The sequence below is a fragment of the Xyrauchen texanus genome, chromosome 1, assembly GCF_025860055.1.
Source record: "Xyrauchen texanus isolate HMW12.3.18 chromosome 1, RBS_HiC_50CHRs, whole genome shotgun sequence".
Taxonomy (NCBI): domain Eukaryota; kingdom Metazoa; phylum Chordata; class Actinopteri; order Cypriniformes; family Catostomidae; genus Xyrauchen; species Xyrauchen texanus.
The window spans coordinates 4,078,050-4,096,439 of NC_068276.1; the positions used below are offsets into that span (position 1 = coordinate 4,078,050).

At 39.6% G+C, this 18,390-nt stretch overlaps 1 protein-coding gene across 1 annotated transcript in view; it reads left to right on the plus strand.

The window, feature by feature from the left end:
* Nucleotides 1–18,390, plus strand: part of LOC127620854 (uncharacterized) — a 103,094-nt gene that overhangs the window by 73,116 nt on the left and 11,588 nt on the right. The window contains exons 5-6 of the mRNA XM_052094205.1: nucleotides 12,270–12,495; nucleotides 15,203–15,241. Coding sequence (XP_051950165.1) covers nucleotides 12,270–12,495; nucleotides 15,203–15,241 — 265 coding nt within the window. The remainder of the gene's footprint in view (nucleotides 1–12,269; nucleotides 12,496–15,202; nucleotides 15,242–18,390) is intronic.

Sequence of the window (18,390 nt, forward strand, 5' to 3'; positions counted from 1 at the left end):
TAATGAAACGGCCGGTTTACACTCCGTGTGTCTGAATCGATGGGATTGCTAATGCATAATTCATTTACACAGACAATATGGATCTGGTTCTTAGCACAGTACGGTCATGGAAATCCTGTTAAAGTCATGGAATTTAGAAATGGTGTTTTCCAGGCCTGGAAATGTCATGGAAAAACAAGTTAACACTGAATGTTTTGGAAAAGTCTTGACATTTTCTAACAAATATTTTCAGCAGTACATATGTGCTAATAATTCAAGTTTGACGGAGCAACGTGAATAAGCGCTACTCTGAGCAAAATGCATTGCTGTAGTAGGGGAGAGTGGGGTAAAATGAGCCGGTTTTTTTACTTAAGTTGACCTATAGCCAAGGGAATATTTGACAGGAATAAAACTAATGCAAACACCACAATTTCAGGATGTGTGCCATAAATTGAAACCTTAGCAGCGTGCCTAACTCAAATAGACAACAAAATATGGTGTCCCAAAAAAGTGGTCTTGTGGCTCAACTTGCCTCATGTTAGGGGTAAGTTGATCCAGCTGACAGGGTAAGTTGAGCCATCTGAGAAAACGGTTAGGCCTACTAACTATTATCTATTGTATTAATCAGATTTTAAACAGGGTTTCCGCGGGGCATTAAAAAGCAATAGAAGTCATTAAATGTATTTTGCGAAAATTAAGGCATTAAAAAGCATTAAATGTTATTCCTACAGGCATTAAAAATTTTAGATAGTTTTGAAAAAATAATATTACCAATTTATTTTGAATATAGCCTTCACAATTAATAACTTTGATTTGCTGTCGCAAAATATGTACATTGGTGTGATAAACACGCGGATCCAGTTTGGTAATTGACTCCGGCCGGTGCAAAATTGACGTAACGCCGGATATTTGGACAGCGGCGGGCTGGGACCTGGAGGAGTTAGAACAGAGAACGTACATTTTGAAAAGTTGCAAAGAAATGGGTAAGTGCAAATTCCAGCAAAAGTGGCTAGAAGACAAAGAATTTAGGACATGGTTGCTTACATGGTTGGTTGTCAACATGGAGCCGTTAAATCTCATGCTGTCCGATTGCCACAAATCGTCTGTAAAAGGCAGACAGCAATTAACTATCAAGTTAATTCAACAAAGTAATATCTTCAGCAACTACTACTGCCACCTCAACTGCTGCTGTAGTGACCACCGCTTCCTGCGGAGCCACTACCGAACGACCATGTACAGGATCTACCTTGATGAAGAGAGGAGCAAGAGAGAGGGTGCCATGCGTGGACTAAAGAGAAAAGCTTTGGAAGATGAGCTGGAAGAACTGAAAAAGAAAAGGGAGGTGTTGATGGAGATGTGCGCCAGCCTTCAGAATGATGACGATCAACTAGCTGAGCAGGCCAAAAACAAATCTAACACACTCATGGCTCAAATGATTACAAAATCTAATACTATGAGGAGATACAAGGACAAATGCAATGAATTGAAAAATGTTGAGTCAGAGTTGGAACTAAAAGTGAGCGAACTAAGGCACATGGATTAATTCTCTTATTTACACAGTTAAAACTGTGTCATTTCTATAGCACTTGAATTTTGCATACATATAAGTTCCAGCCTTAAAAAGTTCAGAGTTTTTCCTTCACTGTCCAGACTGATAGAATTTGTGGTTATAGTTGAAGGAGGTCACGTGTATTCGATTTACAATTTACACAAACAGAAACATAATGGCTTTTTTCCAGTCATGGCCTGATTTTTCAGTATGCCTATATCATTTAATATCTAGTTGATTAGTACTTTGTTAAATTAAATTTGACATATCTGCAAAGAAATGGACATTTTAAGCTGTCTCCTGAGCCATTTCTAATTCAGTTCAGAGTGATACAGTTTATTTAAATTATGTAGATTGTCTCAAATATCCAAGATTATCATCATTGTCAAATTGAATGGTTACAATTGGGACATGGGCTTTTTAAAAATGTGTTGTGTGTGTGTGTGTGTGTGTGTGCACGTGCGTGCATGCATACACACATACACACACACACATATATATATATATATATATGTGGTTAGTCAAGGGTCATGTATGGCATTAAAAAGCATTAAATTAGATTTGATGATACCTGCAGAAACCCTGTTAAAGTATAACTCTATAATTAATAATTAAATTATTCAATTATATTTGCTGATATTATTGGTGGTCAGGAAATGAATATTACAACTAATTTGTCTACAGTTCTAAAACCTGAAGATGGTTTGCCGAGTCTCTAGGATTAATAAATAGACATGGAAGTCTTAAATTGAATTAAACTTTTATTATTTTGAGGAACATCCACAGATTATTTGTTTTATACTTTGTGTAGAGACTCAACCGTATGTTTGGCACAATAGCAAACCTTTTAGCCTATAAACATAACATGAACACCAACACGTCACATACAGTGGCAGAACTAGAGTTTTATACTTAGGATGGCCAGGGGGTGGCCACTGCTACTTTCGGGGTCTCCCACACACACACACACACACACACACAATGTTGGGTTTCCATGTTTTATGGGGAATTTCCAAATGATTTTTATACTGTACAAAAACTGTATTTTCTATCCCCTAAACATCACAAAAATGCATTTTTAAATGTAAAAATAATTTAGTACGTATGATTTATAAGCAGTTTTTCTGGTATTTATTATAACACACACACACTGGAAAGAATTGGGTCAGTCTGTGTCTACAAGTGTTGAACATCCAAAATATTTTCAGAAAACCATGCTTAAGCACCAAGGAGACAAGATACAGTAGCATTTACAAACAAACTCACATTTACAAAAAAACAACAACACTGCAATTAGATGTAGCAGGCATCAAGCAGACACTGATTTGAAAAATAAAAACTATTTTAGTGCCCATCAATATTACAAACTTATACTAGGAAGATTTAATACAACATAATTCTGCGGTTCTGGTGAGAACTGGCAAAATGATTCTCAAACTCATCCATGTTGAGGGAGCATGCCCTCCTTGACTCAACACTGAGAATTCTGAGGTGACTTAACCTGTCATCAGTCATTGTTGTACTAAAGTGGGATTTAATCAGTTTTAAAGCTGAGAAGCTTCTCACAAGAAGCAGTGCTGACTGATGTAACAAGAGAAACCTTACAAGGTCGAAATGGCTCATGGAAGACCTCTTTATATGGTTCTAGAAACGCAACAAAGTCAAGGAGAGTAGACTGTCTGTCACGTCCACTTTTCTCTCTCCTATCAAGAAGCCGCTTGGTTTGATGAACCTCATGTTTGAGGTCCTCTAAATCTGACTCAAATATCTGAGCAAAGGCAAACAGAGGCTCCATTCAGGAATATTGTACTCTTTGGGTTGAGAGACTGAACCCTTGCATTCTCACAATTCTTCTTTGAAAAACGCCTCTGCAGTTAAGCTGTGAGACTGTCAAATACCTGATAAAAGATATCTCTTTGGTAGCTCTCGCCATCACTTTCTGTAATTCTGTATTGTGTCTAAGGGCACCTACTAGATCCACAGCCTTTGCTAGGTCAAGAGAGCTAGACTGGAGCATATCAGAAAGACATTTGGCATCATCAAGAACTTTACAGAAGGCAACCGGCAGATTCAGATGTACTGGGCAGAGAAAAATGCCTACAGGCAAAACAATAAGCTGAATCTTGACTTACAGAATATTCAAGCCATGAATTGTCCTTATACCAGGAGCTGTTGAAAGCCCTTTTCCTAGTACCACACTGAGTTCTGGGAAATGTTTTCAAACATGGCTGAACAGGACCCTCTTTTCTAGATCTAGAGATGTCTGAAATGTAAAATAAATAATATAATGTGTCTTCTCTCTATGGAAATGTATAATTTAATGGATCCACATGATTGGATGCTAACAGCTGCCAACTAAACTGTGTAGTTTACATTATAGGTCTGGCCTACAACTGGGTCCTTTTGGATCAGCAAATCTGGTGCTAGATGCAGTTGGGAGGGGCTCAATGACATCTCCTGGCTGCTCTGGCTCACTGTCATGCTCAGAACCAGACGTCTCTGTGTCATCCCTTGATACATCTATTTATAACACAAGAATCATTAGTGTATAATCACAATATAAATGCCACAGCCATCAACAACAAGAACACACATGAAACAACATTTTAAAGGTCCAAACCTGTATGATTGACTTTCTTCTGCTGAACACAAAAGAAAATATGTTTAAGCATGTTGGGAACCAAACAGTTTTGGTTCCCATAAACTTCCATAATATTGAGAGAATAAAAATACAATGGAAGTCGACGGGAACCCAAAACCATTTGGTTACAACGTGCTTACAAATATATTATTTTGTGTTCTGCAGAAGGTCATACAGGTTTGGGATGACTGAATTTTCATTTTGGGTGAACAATACTTTTGATACAAAATCAGCTCAACTTAAATTCCTGAACTTGGCATGTGGCTGACTGTGTCTGGGAGATGCTCTGACCTGTTGGTGGTCCTGAAATCTGACCACTCTGACTAGCATCAGTTAGGGAGCTGCTCTGGGGTCAGTGGTGAAGCAAGGGCTGGGGTCTGTTTGTACCTGATCTGCCTGTTTGTGCTTCTTTAAAAATATATCTCTCCCTTTCTTTTCATGTTTAATTATGACAGCCTATGGTTACATCTAATCATCCAATTACCAACACTTTTATCTTAATTACAAATCCTAATTTTCACAACTGTACATTAAAATCAACTACCAGTCCAAGTTACCAGTTTGATCATTACTAGCCCTCCTCTGAACTGAAGTAACTGAACTAGCTAATGGATTTCAAACTGCTAAATGTTTACTCGCTGAAACCGTAATCTACTTCCCCACATTAGCTAAACATGTGTATACTCTAACTTCCATACTGCACGATATATGCGTGTATTACTAGCGCAGATGTAATCGTAAGGATTGTTATACTAAATTGCGAAAGGATCTCACTAATCTGATTAACCTGTAGCCTATTGGAGCCTTATTAACTCTCACAGTGTCTCATAAAATGTATTCAGCAAACAAACATGATGCTAAACCTTAACTAACTTCAAATATGACATTTTTTTTATTCTTCTGTATATTGTAACCATATTATCTTGTCCTGAGCTCGTTGTCCATTTGAAAACTGTGCGCGCTGCCGGCGAACGTAAAAAAAAAACTGATGTCAATCAGCATCAGCAAATAAAATATTGGGGTGGCACCCGGGGTGGCCAATCGGATGTCAGGGGTGTCCAGGCACCCCTCTTGCTCCCCCTCTGGTCACATAATGTTCTGAATATCTGTATAATTGCAAACTTTGTAGTCAAGGGTTGACCTATCAAAAAACCTCTGTTTTTGTCCTGAGCTAACCTTTTGCTAATTCACTCATCAACATATCATCAACATCTCTGAAACACTCATGTTTCAGAGATGGTGCATAAGAATCACAGATGTGTGTGTCTGATAAGAATCATATTCAGAACGCAAGATTAATGTCATTTAATTTGCTTCGGTGGGCCAAAATTAAGCATGGGCGGTTGCCGAAAAATGGTAAAAAGGCCTTTTTCTTCAGTTCTCTGTCTCACATAAAGCTGCTCTGTCTTCATCCATTTCTCTGACAGAATGTGTACCACATACATGTAATGTGAATAGAATGAGGTGCACGTTTCTTGCATGCAATCCGAAATGTATACCAGTTGCCAAATTTCTACTGGATAATGTGTACTGGTTTATTGCCCACCCCATGTGCACGTGCATGCCGGCACTCAGATCAGTGCACGTGCATTGTGAAATCAAAGTAATTCGGCTTCAATCGAGCAGTTCCAAACATTAGTAACCCCTACAAGATATTATAAAAAGCTACAAAGTCAATTTTATTTGTATACCGCCTTTCACAACACGCATCATTTCAAAGCAGCTTTACAGAAGATCAGCATTAACAGAAAATAAAACTAATGTCTATAAAGTCGATGAATCATCATTGTGTAATTTAGATAAAATGAGATTCTTAATCGTGTTTAAAAATAATTAAATAATAATTGTATTAAGAACTCCAGTGAGCAAGCTGTAGGCGACTGTGGCAAGGAACACAAAACTCCATAAGATGTGGATTAATGGAGAAAAATAACCTTGGGAGAAACCAAGACTCACTGTGGGGGCCAGTTCCCCTCTGACTAACCCCACCCTAACCCTAAACCAGACTCACTGTGGGGGCCAGTTCCCCTCTGACTAACCCCACCCTAACCCTAAACCAGACTGACTGTGGGGGCCAGTTCCCCTCTGACTAACCCCACCCTAACCCTAAACCAGACTCACTGTGGGGACCAGTTCCCTCTGACTAACCCCACCCTAACCCTAAACCAGACTCACTGTGGGGGCCAGTTCCCCTCTGACTAACCCCACCCTAACCCTAAACCAGACTGACTGTGGGGGCCAGTTCCCCTCTGACTAACCCCACCCTAACCCTGAAACCAGACTCACTGTGGGGGTCAGTTCCCCTCTGACTAACCCCACCCTAAACCAGACTCACTGTGGGGGTCAGTTCCCCTCTGACTTATCCCACCCTAACCCTAAACCAGACTCACTGTCGGGGCCAGTTCCCCTCTGACTAACCCCACCCTAACCCTAAACCAGGCTCACTGTGTAGGCCAGTTCCCCTCTGACTAACCCCACCCTAAACCAGACTCACTGTGGGGGCCAGTTCCCCTCTGACTAACCCCACCCTAACCCTAAACCAGACTCGCTGTGGGGGCCAGTTCCCCTCTGACTAACCCCACCCTAAACCAGACTCACTGTGGGGGTCAGTTCCCCTCTGACTTATCCCACCCTAACCCTAAACCAGACTCACTGTGGGGGCCAGTTCCACTCTGACTAACCCCATCCTAACCCTAAACTAGACTCACTGTCGGGGCCAGTTCCCCTCTGACTAACCCCACCCTAACCCTAAACCAGGCTCACTGTGTAGGCCAGTTCCCCTCTGACTAACCCCACCCTAAACCAGACTCACTGTGGGGGCCAGTTCCCCTCTGACTAACCCCACCCTAACCCTAAACCAGACTCGCTGTGGGGGCCAGTTCCCCTCTGACTAATCCCATCCTAAACCAGTCTCACTGTGGGGGCCAGTTCCCCTCTGACCAACCCCACCCTAACCCTAAACCAGACTCACTGTGGGGGCCAGTTCCCCTCTGACCAACCCCACCCTAACCCTAAACCAGACTCACTGTGAGGGCCAGTTCCCCTCTGACTAACCCCACCCTAACCCTAAACCAGACTCACTGTGGGGGCCAGTTCCCCTCTGACTAACCCCACCCTAACCCTAAACCAGACTCACTGTGGGGGCCAGTTCCCCTCTGACTAACCCCACCCTAACCCTAAACCAGACTCACTGTGTGGGTAAGTTCCCCTCTGACTAACCCCACCCTAACCCTAAACCAGACTCACTGTGGGGGCCAGTTCCCCTCTGACTAACCCCACCCTAACCCTAAACCAGACTCCCTGTGGGGGCCAGTTCCCCTCTGACTAACATCATGAATATAATGTAAATATGAATTATGTATAGTTAAAATCATGGTTTAAAATTATTAAACTAAGTAAGTGTTACGGGTCAGTGTTTAAATATCGATTGTGTTTGAACTGTAAGATTAATGATTAATGTCTTTGAAGTCCATCCTGGATTAACTGCATAAGTTCACATAGATGCAATATCCTTTGTTAATTGGCTGATAAAGGCTTTTGTTCCCAATTAATTGATGGGGATCTGATACCTGGATCAGTATCAGCTTTGATACTGAAGCTTTTAGACAGACCGGGTATCGGTCCAACAAGCCCGATCCAAATCAAATACTGTGTGTTAATCATGTTCGTTACTGTCAAGCTCCAAAAATGAAAAGAACCATAAAAACGCCTTTTAAAGCAGTTCATATGACTTGTGCATTTTATTCAAATCCACTTGAAGACATGTGATGGCACTGTGAAATTTGTTTTATAAGTAAATATATAGTATGCACAGCGCCAGCACGTTATTGAATGGTTCTGCTCAGTTTACACACACACACACACACTCGATCACAGTGGTGCGCAATATTGGAGCGCACTCAAGAACAGCATCAGATGTAGATGCTCAATAGTTCACTTATAATATGCATTTATGCACCGGAGGAGCATTTGACCAGAATTTAATTGAGAAGTGAATTAAACTACTGTGAACACAAACAGACACATACAGGACTTCTGGAGACTTCAGAATGTCAAAATAAAAGCTTGAGGGGTTAAAAGTTAAAGGTGCACCATTGAGATATTACCATTATAATTTGTCAAAAAATATATAATAACAGTATTTAAGATGAATGGATTCCAAAATAACTGTGTGAATGAAAAGTGAGCTGATGTCTTACAACTAAATTAACAAAAAAAGATATAAAAATATATATATATTTTCTGCTGAAGACTTGAAGACTGGAATTACTGTTAATTTTGCTGCTGCATTATCCAGTATATTACTTCATAATAAAGTGTTTCTTAATAAAGATACATTTATATTGAATAATGTGTAGTTAGAGGTTTGTGTTTCTTTACATATTAAAGTGTACTCCCAATGAGTTCCACACAATAATGTAAAGATATTCTAAACTGATTATTAAACAACACTGGGATCGGGATCGGCCGATACTGAGATATCCGAATCGGATCAGAAGAGAAAAAGTGGTATCGGTGCATCACTAATAATTGATAGTCGATGTATTCATTATGAGTTGTCCATCATTAGATAAAGGTGATGCAGGCAGAGATCAGTGAGGTGCATTGCAGTTCAGGTTCATAACAGAAAAGGAGGATATTACAGCGTTTCATGAATGCATAACATTGTCAAGTTCTCACTGCCTTTTCTGTGTCCTTGTGAAGTTGAAGTACATACGACAGCACTTTAGTGTCAAAATAAAAGCCCCAGGTGAAGTAAACGGACAGAAATATTGCTTTTGTATAACACAAATCTAATAATCAGAGTAATAATGATAATTCAGCATGAAATTCAGTTCACAGACTTATCTTTGAAACCCCAGTTGAAGTAGCTTTGCACAGTAAAAACATTTGAAGATTAATAATGCTTTTATTAAGCTATCATTGTGTATGAAATCTAAATATATCAATCTCCCTTGTTTATTTAATGGAAAAACTAATTATATTTTAAAATATTGAATCTACTTTGCTACAATGACTGTTTGGATGAAATGATAGTTCCTCTGAGCAATTTTAGAGCAAAAACATAATTATTGAGATATAATTGAATGCCGTCAATAGGCTGAAAAATATTGAGATATAATTGGACACATCACCCAGCCCTAGTGCTCTCGTGACTTTAAGAAATTAAAGTGGGAGGTTGACTAATAAAGAATAATAATAATAAAAAACATGTTGAATATTCATTGCAATAGTCATTAAACTCATCCTTTAAGAAGGTGTGTTTGTGGCATGTGAGGAGTTATGATGAATACACTGAATAGACAACTTTAAAATGCTTCTACCATGTCTATGACTTTTTGTGTGTGTGTGTGTGTTTAACTGGCTGACATCAATTGCTTAATGATGTATATATGCAGTGTTTCCTGCACCGTTATTCAGCAGCGGCGCACTGCCATTACTGAATCTCCAACGCCACAGGAAAGAGAATACTCAAGTTGTGGGCTTGCTGTCTGAATTTAATGTGACGAGATCAAATTAGCACCTGCCGTGAGGTAACACAAAAACAACACATCGTTCTGTTGCATTGTGTAGTGCTGAACGATCCATTGGAATAAAATTGAAATCAAGATATGCTGATGTGACTTACACCACACAGGGCTGTGATGTTAGTAGAGAGGGGGTGTTTATCAAACATGATAATCAAATCTATCGTTAAGTTCCTCTTTGCATTAAAATGTTTATCTACACTTGGAATATATCAGTTGGTTCTCAGTTTGTACACATTTGTACCGTGGTTTATCTGATTGATTCTACTGATGCATCTGAAATATCTGGTTTGTCAGAGTCAAATACAGCGGCAGAGGCACAACCTCCACTAATGCACCTGTATGGCTCTGTAGATGTTTTACTCTGACCCATCTCAAACTCTTAAACCTGCACCATTTATCATTACAGCGCTGTGAGAAACACTGTGTGATACGTGGAAACCATTTGAATTCAGCACAGAATTCATCATCACCACCCTTGAATGTACTATAGTAGCACTAACGGTACTTTAGTCAGAAATACATTCATAATACATATTATCATCTAGAGTTTAACCAGATGTCAATGCCACTAACAAGCTCATTAAATGATTAGAGAAATATTACTTAAGGATAATATTAATATTGTAATTAAAATACAATTGTAAGTAATATACACTCACCTAAAGGATTATTAGGAACACCATACTAATACTGTGTTTGACCCCCTTTCGCCTTCAGAACTGCCTTAATTCTACGTGGCATTGATTCAACAAGGTGCTGAAAGCATTCTTTAGAAATGTTGGCCCATATTGATAGGATAGCATCTTGCAGTTGATGGAGATTTGTGGGATGCACATCCAGGGCACGAAGCTACGGTTCCACCACATCCCAAAGATGCTCTATTGGGTTGAGATCTGGTGACTGTGGGGGCCTTTTTAGTACAGTGAACTCATTGTCATGTTCAAGAAACCAATTTGAAATGATTCGAGCTTTGTGACATGGTGCATTATCCTGCTGGAAGTAGCCATCAGAGGATGGGTACATGGTGGCCATAAAGGGATGGACATGGTCAGAAATAATGCTCAGGTAGGCCGTGGCATTTAAACGATGCCCAATTGTTTGCCAAGAAAACATCCCCCACACCATTACACCACCACCACCAGCCTGCACAGTGGTAACAAGGCATGATGGATCCATGTTCTCATTCTGTTTACGCCAAATTCTGACTCTACCATCTGAATGTCTCAACAGAAATTGAGACTCATCAGACCACGCAACATTTTTCCAGTCTTCAACTGTCCAATTTTGGTGAGCTCTTGCAAATTGTAGCCTCTTTTTCCTATTTGTAGTGGAGATGAGTGGTACCCGGTGGGGTCTTCTGCTGTTGTAGCCCATCCGCCTCAAGGTTGTGCGTGTTGTGGCTTCACAAATGCTTTGCTGCATACCTCGGTTGTAACAAGTGGTTATTTCAGTCAAAGTTGCTCTTCTATCAGCTTGAATCAGTCGGCCCATTCTCCTCTGACCTCTAGCATCAACAAGGCATTTTCGCCCACAGGACTGCCGCATACTGGATGTTTTTCCTTTTCACACCATTCTTTGTAAACCCTAGAAATGGTTGTGCGTGAAAATCCCAGTAACTGAGCAGATTGTGAAATACTCAGACCGGCCCGTCTGGCACCAACAACCATGCCACGCTCAAAATTGCTTAAATCACCTTTCTTTCCCATTCTGACATTCAGTTTGGAGTTCAGGAGAATGTCTTGACCAGGACCACACCCCTACATGCATTGAAGCAACTGCCATGTGATTGGTTGATTAGATAATTGCATTAATGAGAAATTGAACAGGTGTTCCTAATAATCCTTTAGGAGTGTATTTAAGTAATGTCTTAATGTAGTAATAATGACCATTAATATATTATAATTAAGGCGTGAAAATCAAGTACACATGTTGCACGTTCATAATGCTGGGATCAATTTAACACGTAGCTGAGAGCTGGCAAACCAATCCATGCAGATGAACAAATAAGATGAACAATCTGCTCTTCTGCATCTCTCTCTCACTTGTACAGTTTTCAGCAGCACATCAAACTGTTGAGTTCAGTGTGAGTGTACATTTACTGCACTTCAGATGTTACAGATGTATAAACCTGTTCATTTAACATGCAAATGTCTCTAAGTGAAGGGTGCGTTAAATCCATCGCTTCTGTTTCTAATCAACAATGCTACCAACATTGCAAGCACACGACGTTGGAGGGATTTGTTTTTGTCATATTTCATATCATTGTGCTCCTGCATTTCTTTGTGCTGTATTTTTATGACGAAGTTGCTGAAGAAAAAGCCGTTGTGTACAACCAGACCTGCACAGCTGCAGGGTGAAGAGAAACACTTTAACAGCTATTAGGCCTCATCTCTCATCTCTCTAAAATATAGTAATAATAATATACATAATGTGAAAATATGTGATTTAATAATGATAAATCTATCATTCATATAAATACAGTGTTAGTTTCTACATCACCAACATTCTTTGAATGCTCTTCCTTGAGTGAATGATCCTGTTCATGATCAGATGTTTCTCTGGTGTTCAGGTGTATCTCGAGGTGTTGGATTCATCCGGTTTGACCGGCGTGTTGAAGCGGAGGAGGCCATTAAAGGTTTGAATGGTCAGAAACCGCCGGGAGCCACTGAACCAATCACAGTGAAGTTTGCCAACAATCCCAGTCAGAAGAGTAGTCAAGCACTGCTGTCACAACTGTACCAGTCGCCCAACAGAAGATACCCCACTCCACTGGCACAGCAGACGCACAGATTCAGGTACCACACTTTTTGCTAGTACTTGCCATATAAAAAGTTCTTAGAGCATCATAACACTGATTTTGCTGTCCTTCCTTGTCTTGCTTTGCTTGAAATATGAGTTAAGATGAGTTGAACCGGTGTTAGGTTGCATTAAGGGAATGTTTTCCATAGTGGACTAACTTTTGAAAACGAGGAGTGATATTACGTGCACGATCTTACAACCGATTATGCTTGAGCTGTAGGTGTGTGCGGTCATGTCAACTGCTTAAAAACATTCATGAACGCCGTGTAGAAGTGTAAAACAGTCAGTACACATTGCCCCGATTTCACTCTGCATGTAAATAACTTGACCGGTTTATCCCGCATTATTGTGTGCATGCCCATTCACTCCAAACTTTCCAAACAGTTTAAAGGAATATTTCGGGTTCAATACAAGTTAATCTCAATATGGATTAGTTGTGTATATGCGGCGAGCACGGAGAAGCTCCGGCAGTGACGTCACTTTACAGCGCAGTGAAAATGTGTTGCCTGATGAAACTCATTTAGAAAACGACTGAGACATGTTGAAGAGGAATAAAGTCGTCCAGAACAGAGAGCACTTTATAAACGCTTCAGATCATAATAAGTACACAGATTCATGTGGAGCACGTGAGTGATTGTGCTGGTTCATACATTAAAACTGCTTTCTTTCCACACATCACATTTTACTGTTGTCTCTTAAATCAAAACTGTTTATCACACGCGAGTCTCCGTTAAACTCCACTGAACGAGCGAGCGCATTCATGTTAATCAAACCGATCGCGGTGGAGAAAGGGAGCGCAATAATTTGGATAAAACTGTGCTTTGCAGTTAATGTATCATCATAACCCAATTTCAGTTTCAATGTAATCAATTGTGCATGTTTCATGGATATCACGCTGATGTCTCAGAGGTCAGAGTGTGGCGGTTTTAAAGTGTTTTAGATGATTTCTCCACATGTAAGCGCATGTCATTAAATGAGCACCAGGATGAGACTTTTCATCATGAGTGAATCTGCACTGCGTTTACAGATGATTGCACTGATATTCAATTATGAATAATGCTGAACACAATATATAATGATGCTAAGGGTCCTGATAATGCCAAATGTAATGGCTGATATTCCTAGTTTATGGCAGACATTATTTTACTGGATATAAAATAAGCCATACACATATTTGTGAAAAGAATATTTTAGAAACATAATCTGTAATAATGATATCATTATTCATAATCAATAATGACAATACTATTTTAAAACTTACAATATTAATTTAAAATACTTATAATGTATGTAATCAGTGACGGTGTATCTAACACAATCGCATTTTCAGAGATCTCAATGACAACTTCCTCTGCTTGCTCTATACATTTAGATTGAAATGTATCACAGTATCAAATACTAATCAATAAAATATTATTTTTTCAATAAACATTTTTTATCAGATGTATTTTAAGCACCAAACACTATATTGACATTTAAAAAGAGAAATTGTAAAAGTGGACAGATGACATCATAATGGCTATTAATGCAAAGTAATGAGGTATTTATAATGACAGCAGGATGCATACACACAAAACTAAAGAAAACAATGCTTTTAAAAGATTAAACTAAGTTTTTGACAAAAATACAATAAAATCTGAATGAAAAGTTACTCTTCACTCCAGGGGGTGCTTGGCCGCTCAGAAAACCAAATCCTCCGTTATATAAATAGGTGGACTGATATTGGTGTGTGCGGATTTGAGTTTTCTTCCTGTGATGGGGAGGGCCAGACAGAGGCTACAAGACTCCAAATATAATCAATTCCAGATGCACATTATTGAAATAGGCCTGGAACTCTTATAAATAAAATAAAAGTAATATAAAAGTTTTTTAAAATCCTCATCCAGTAATAATAAATGACTGTGATTGTTGCGTCGTAGCCAGCGCTGAAAAATAACATGACATCGTCGTCTACGCACTGTTTCGGTAGCGGTCAGGACCTCTGGACAATAATTTGCACCTGATGAATGATACTGAAACTTTAAAATCAGTATTTGTTTTTCATCCATGAAACAAGACTGAGGGAAGAAAAGGGCTTGATTGTGACAATGCAACACACATCAAAGTGCCGTTAAAGTCGTCCATAACACTCGTGCCTTAGATTTCAATTCTTCTGAAGCCATATGAAAGTGTTGTGTGAGTAACAGACCGAAATGTAAGTGTTAATTCACCTCGTCACTCATTTGATACTGGCACACATGCAAGAATGACCTTGTTTACATGAGCACACCTGACATCAACGCTTTGGGCAATCAAGAGCTGCGTGCACAGGATGTGCTGCTGTGCCATGCGAAAGTTTAAACAAGGTTATTACCAAATAGATACATTTTTGGATTTGGCTGTAATATTCTTTCTGAACAAATCAAATTCCGAAACTTTGTCCCTTAAACCATGATACAAACTGAACCATGAGAAATTCTGACCGTTTCACCCCTAGTAAACATGCTCATTGACCACTTAAAATGCTGAGAGCAAATGTTTAAATATTAGTTTAGATTAATCACATGGTATATGCCAGGGGTTTTCAAAGTCTTCAAATCTGCAAGACCATGCCCCCCAATAACAATATTGCTAAAAGGCTGAAAAATCGAGCTCTCTGTAGCTATATCGCCCAGCTCTCAAACAGTGTTGAGTGATTTGTGTTTGGGTTTTAATGTGTTTCAGGCTGGACAATCTGCTCAACATGGCATATGGAGTGAAGAGGTACGTTTCTGTGAGCTGTGGCTGATGTGAATGTATTAAGCAATGACTTTGTGATTTGTACCTCTGTTAAAAGACGTTAGGGAAAGTGTGCAGTGTGAATGCAAAGAGCATTTCAGTTAATTTGCTCAATTGCAAAGAGGTCCAAGGTGAGTTCTTTTTAAAGCTGGGGTGTCCAAGCTCATCTGTAATTTGGGATTACTGTGGTTTTGTTACATGTCGTGCTATACATTACAAACTGTCAATTCAGAATAAAAACTCATGCTGAACTGCCGGACTCGAATAATGAAAAGGTTGTAAAACATGTGACTTAAGATCATTTCTGTTCTTTACAGTCAGCTGATTAAAAAAAGAAATTCTAGTGACAGCACAGATATGGTAAAGAAATCATGTGACCCGTCTGGAGTTTCACTCAAACAGATGACTTCTGTGAGGCGCTGACTGAACTGACACTATGGCTACAATTTTCAATGTCCCGTTCATACAACAGCATGCAGTAGCAGTGTGGTTGTTCATTTATACAGACAGTATTCAAAGTCTTCTGTGTTGCACAGCTCGTATCCTTGAGCAGCTGGTTGAAAACAGCGACTGAATGTTCAGATGCTCATTTCCCCATCTCCGTGACTTAACGAAATCCCACACGAAACACATGAGACATGCATGTACCGTGCAGCGTGTCTCTCACTGTACGTGACGTAACTAAGGAATAGTTGTCCAGTATGGTTCCGTTCACACAGCGCAGGTTTGCCAAGAATGCAGTTGCGAGTCCTGAAAATGTACGTGTGTCAGTTCAGTTCTGAAATGCCGTTGTTACTCTTAAATAAACGAACGGTGTGTGAGTGTATTATAGACTCGGAACAGGACTGACAACCATATTCTGCTGCTGTGTGAAGGTGGTCGTATCACTCAACACTTGTTTTACATATGAATGTGATCTCAATGGAAAAACCTTGTATTAAGTTGTACACATATCAAACAGTGACCACTCATATAATTATTATATATGCAATAGAATGTTTTAACATTAAATGATAGAATGTGGAATTTGAAAACTTTTAAGCAAAAAAGACAAAACTATACCTTACTATGTATTATACATCCATCCATCCATCCATCCATCCATTGTCAACCGCTTATCCTGTGTACAGGGTCGCGGGGGGCTGGAGCCTATCCCAGCTAACATTGGGCGAAAGGCGGGGACCTTTATACAAACAAATATAAATATTATATTATATATAAATACACACAGTTGAAGTCAGAAGTTTTCTTTAAATTAGTCATTACAATGTTTTTTTAACCACTCCACAGATTTAATATTAGCAAACTATAGTTTTGGCGAGTCATTTAGGACATCTACTTTGTGCATGACATGAGTCATTTTTCCAACAATTTACTTGATCCCAGTGGGTCAGAAGTTTACATACACCAAGTGGGCAGTGGTGGCTCAGTGGTTGAGGCTCAGGGTTACTGACCAGAAGGTCGGGGGTTCAAGCCCCAGCACCACCAAGATGCCACTGTTGGGCCCTTGAGCAAGGCCCTTAACTCCAGGTTGCTCTGGGGGGATTGTCCCTGTAATAAGTGCACTGTAAGTCGCTTTGGATAAAAGCGTCTGCCAAATGCATAAATGTAAATGTAAATGTAAAGTTAACTGTGCCTTTAAGCAGCTTGGAAAATTCCAGATAAGGTCTAGCATTTATGCAATTAGCTTCTGATAGGAGGTGCACTGAATTGGAGGTGTACCTGTGGATGTATTTTAAGGCCTACCTTCAAACGCAGTGTCTCTTTGCTTGACATAATGAGAAAATCAAAAGAAATCAGCCAAGAACACAAAAAAATGGTGGACCTCCACAAGTCTGGATCATCCTTTAAATCAATTTACAAACACCTGAAGGTGCCACGTTCATCTGTACAAACAATAGTACACAAGTATAAACACCATGTGACCACACGGCCATCATACCGCTCAGGAAGGAGACGCATTCTGACTCCTAGAGATGAACGTAGTTTGTGTGAAAAGTGAAAATCAACCCCAGAACAACAGCAAAGGACCTTGTGAAGATGCTGGAGGAAACGGGTAGACAAGTATCTATATCCACAGCAAAACAAGTCCTATATCGACATAACCTGAAAGGCTGCTCAGCAAGGAAGAATCCACTGCTCCAAAACGGCCAGACTACAGTTTGCAAGTGCACATGGGGACAAAGATCTTACTTTTTGGAGAAATGTCCTCTGGTCTGATGAAACTAAAATGTAACCGTTTGGCCATAATGACCATCGTTATGTTTGGAGGAAAAAGGGTGAGAACACCACCCCAACCGTGAAGCATGGGGGTGGCAGCATCATGTTGTGGGGGTGCTTTGCTGCAGGAGGGACTGGTGCACTTCACAAAATAGATGACATCATGAGGAATTATGTGGATATATTGAAGCAACATCTCAAGACGTCAGCCATGAAGTTAAAGCTCGGTCACAAATGGGTCTTCCAAATGGACAATGACCCCAAGCATACCTCCAAATTTGTGGCAAAATGGCTTAAGGACAACAAAGTCAAGATATTGGAGTGGCCAGGGCAAAGCTGATGTGGGCAGAACTGAAGAAGCATGTGCGAGCAAGGAGGCCGACAAACCTGACTTGGGTACACCAGTTCTGTCTGGAGGAATGGGAGAAAATTCCAGCAACTTATTGTGAGAAGCTTGTGGAAAGATACCCAAAATATTTGACCCAAGTTAAACAATTTAAAGGCAATGCTACCAAATTTGAACAAAGTGTATGTAAACTTCTGAGCCACTGGGAATGTGATAAAAGTAACAAGCTGAAATAAATCATTCTCTCTACTATTATTCTGACATTTCACATTATTAAAATAAAGTCGTGATCCGAACTGACCTAAGACAGGGAATGTTTTCTATGATTAAATAACAAAAAAATGAGTTTAAATGAATTTGGCTAATGTGCATGTAAACTTCTGACTTCAAGTGTGTGTGTGTGTGTGTTTGAGTTTGAGTGTGATTTTATATATGTGTGTGATTTTATATATGTGTGTGTGTGCGCGCATCTCAAAAAATTTGAATATTAAGTTATTTTTTTTTCTTAATTGAATTAAAAAAGTGGAACTTTCATATATTCTAGATTTATTACACAAAGTGAAATATT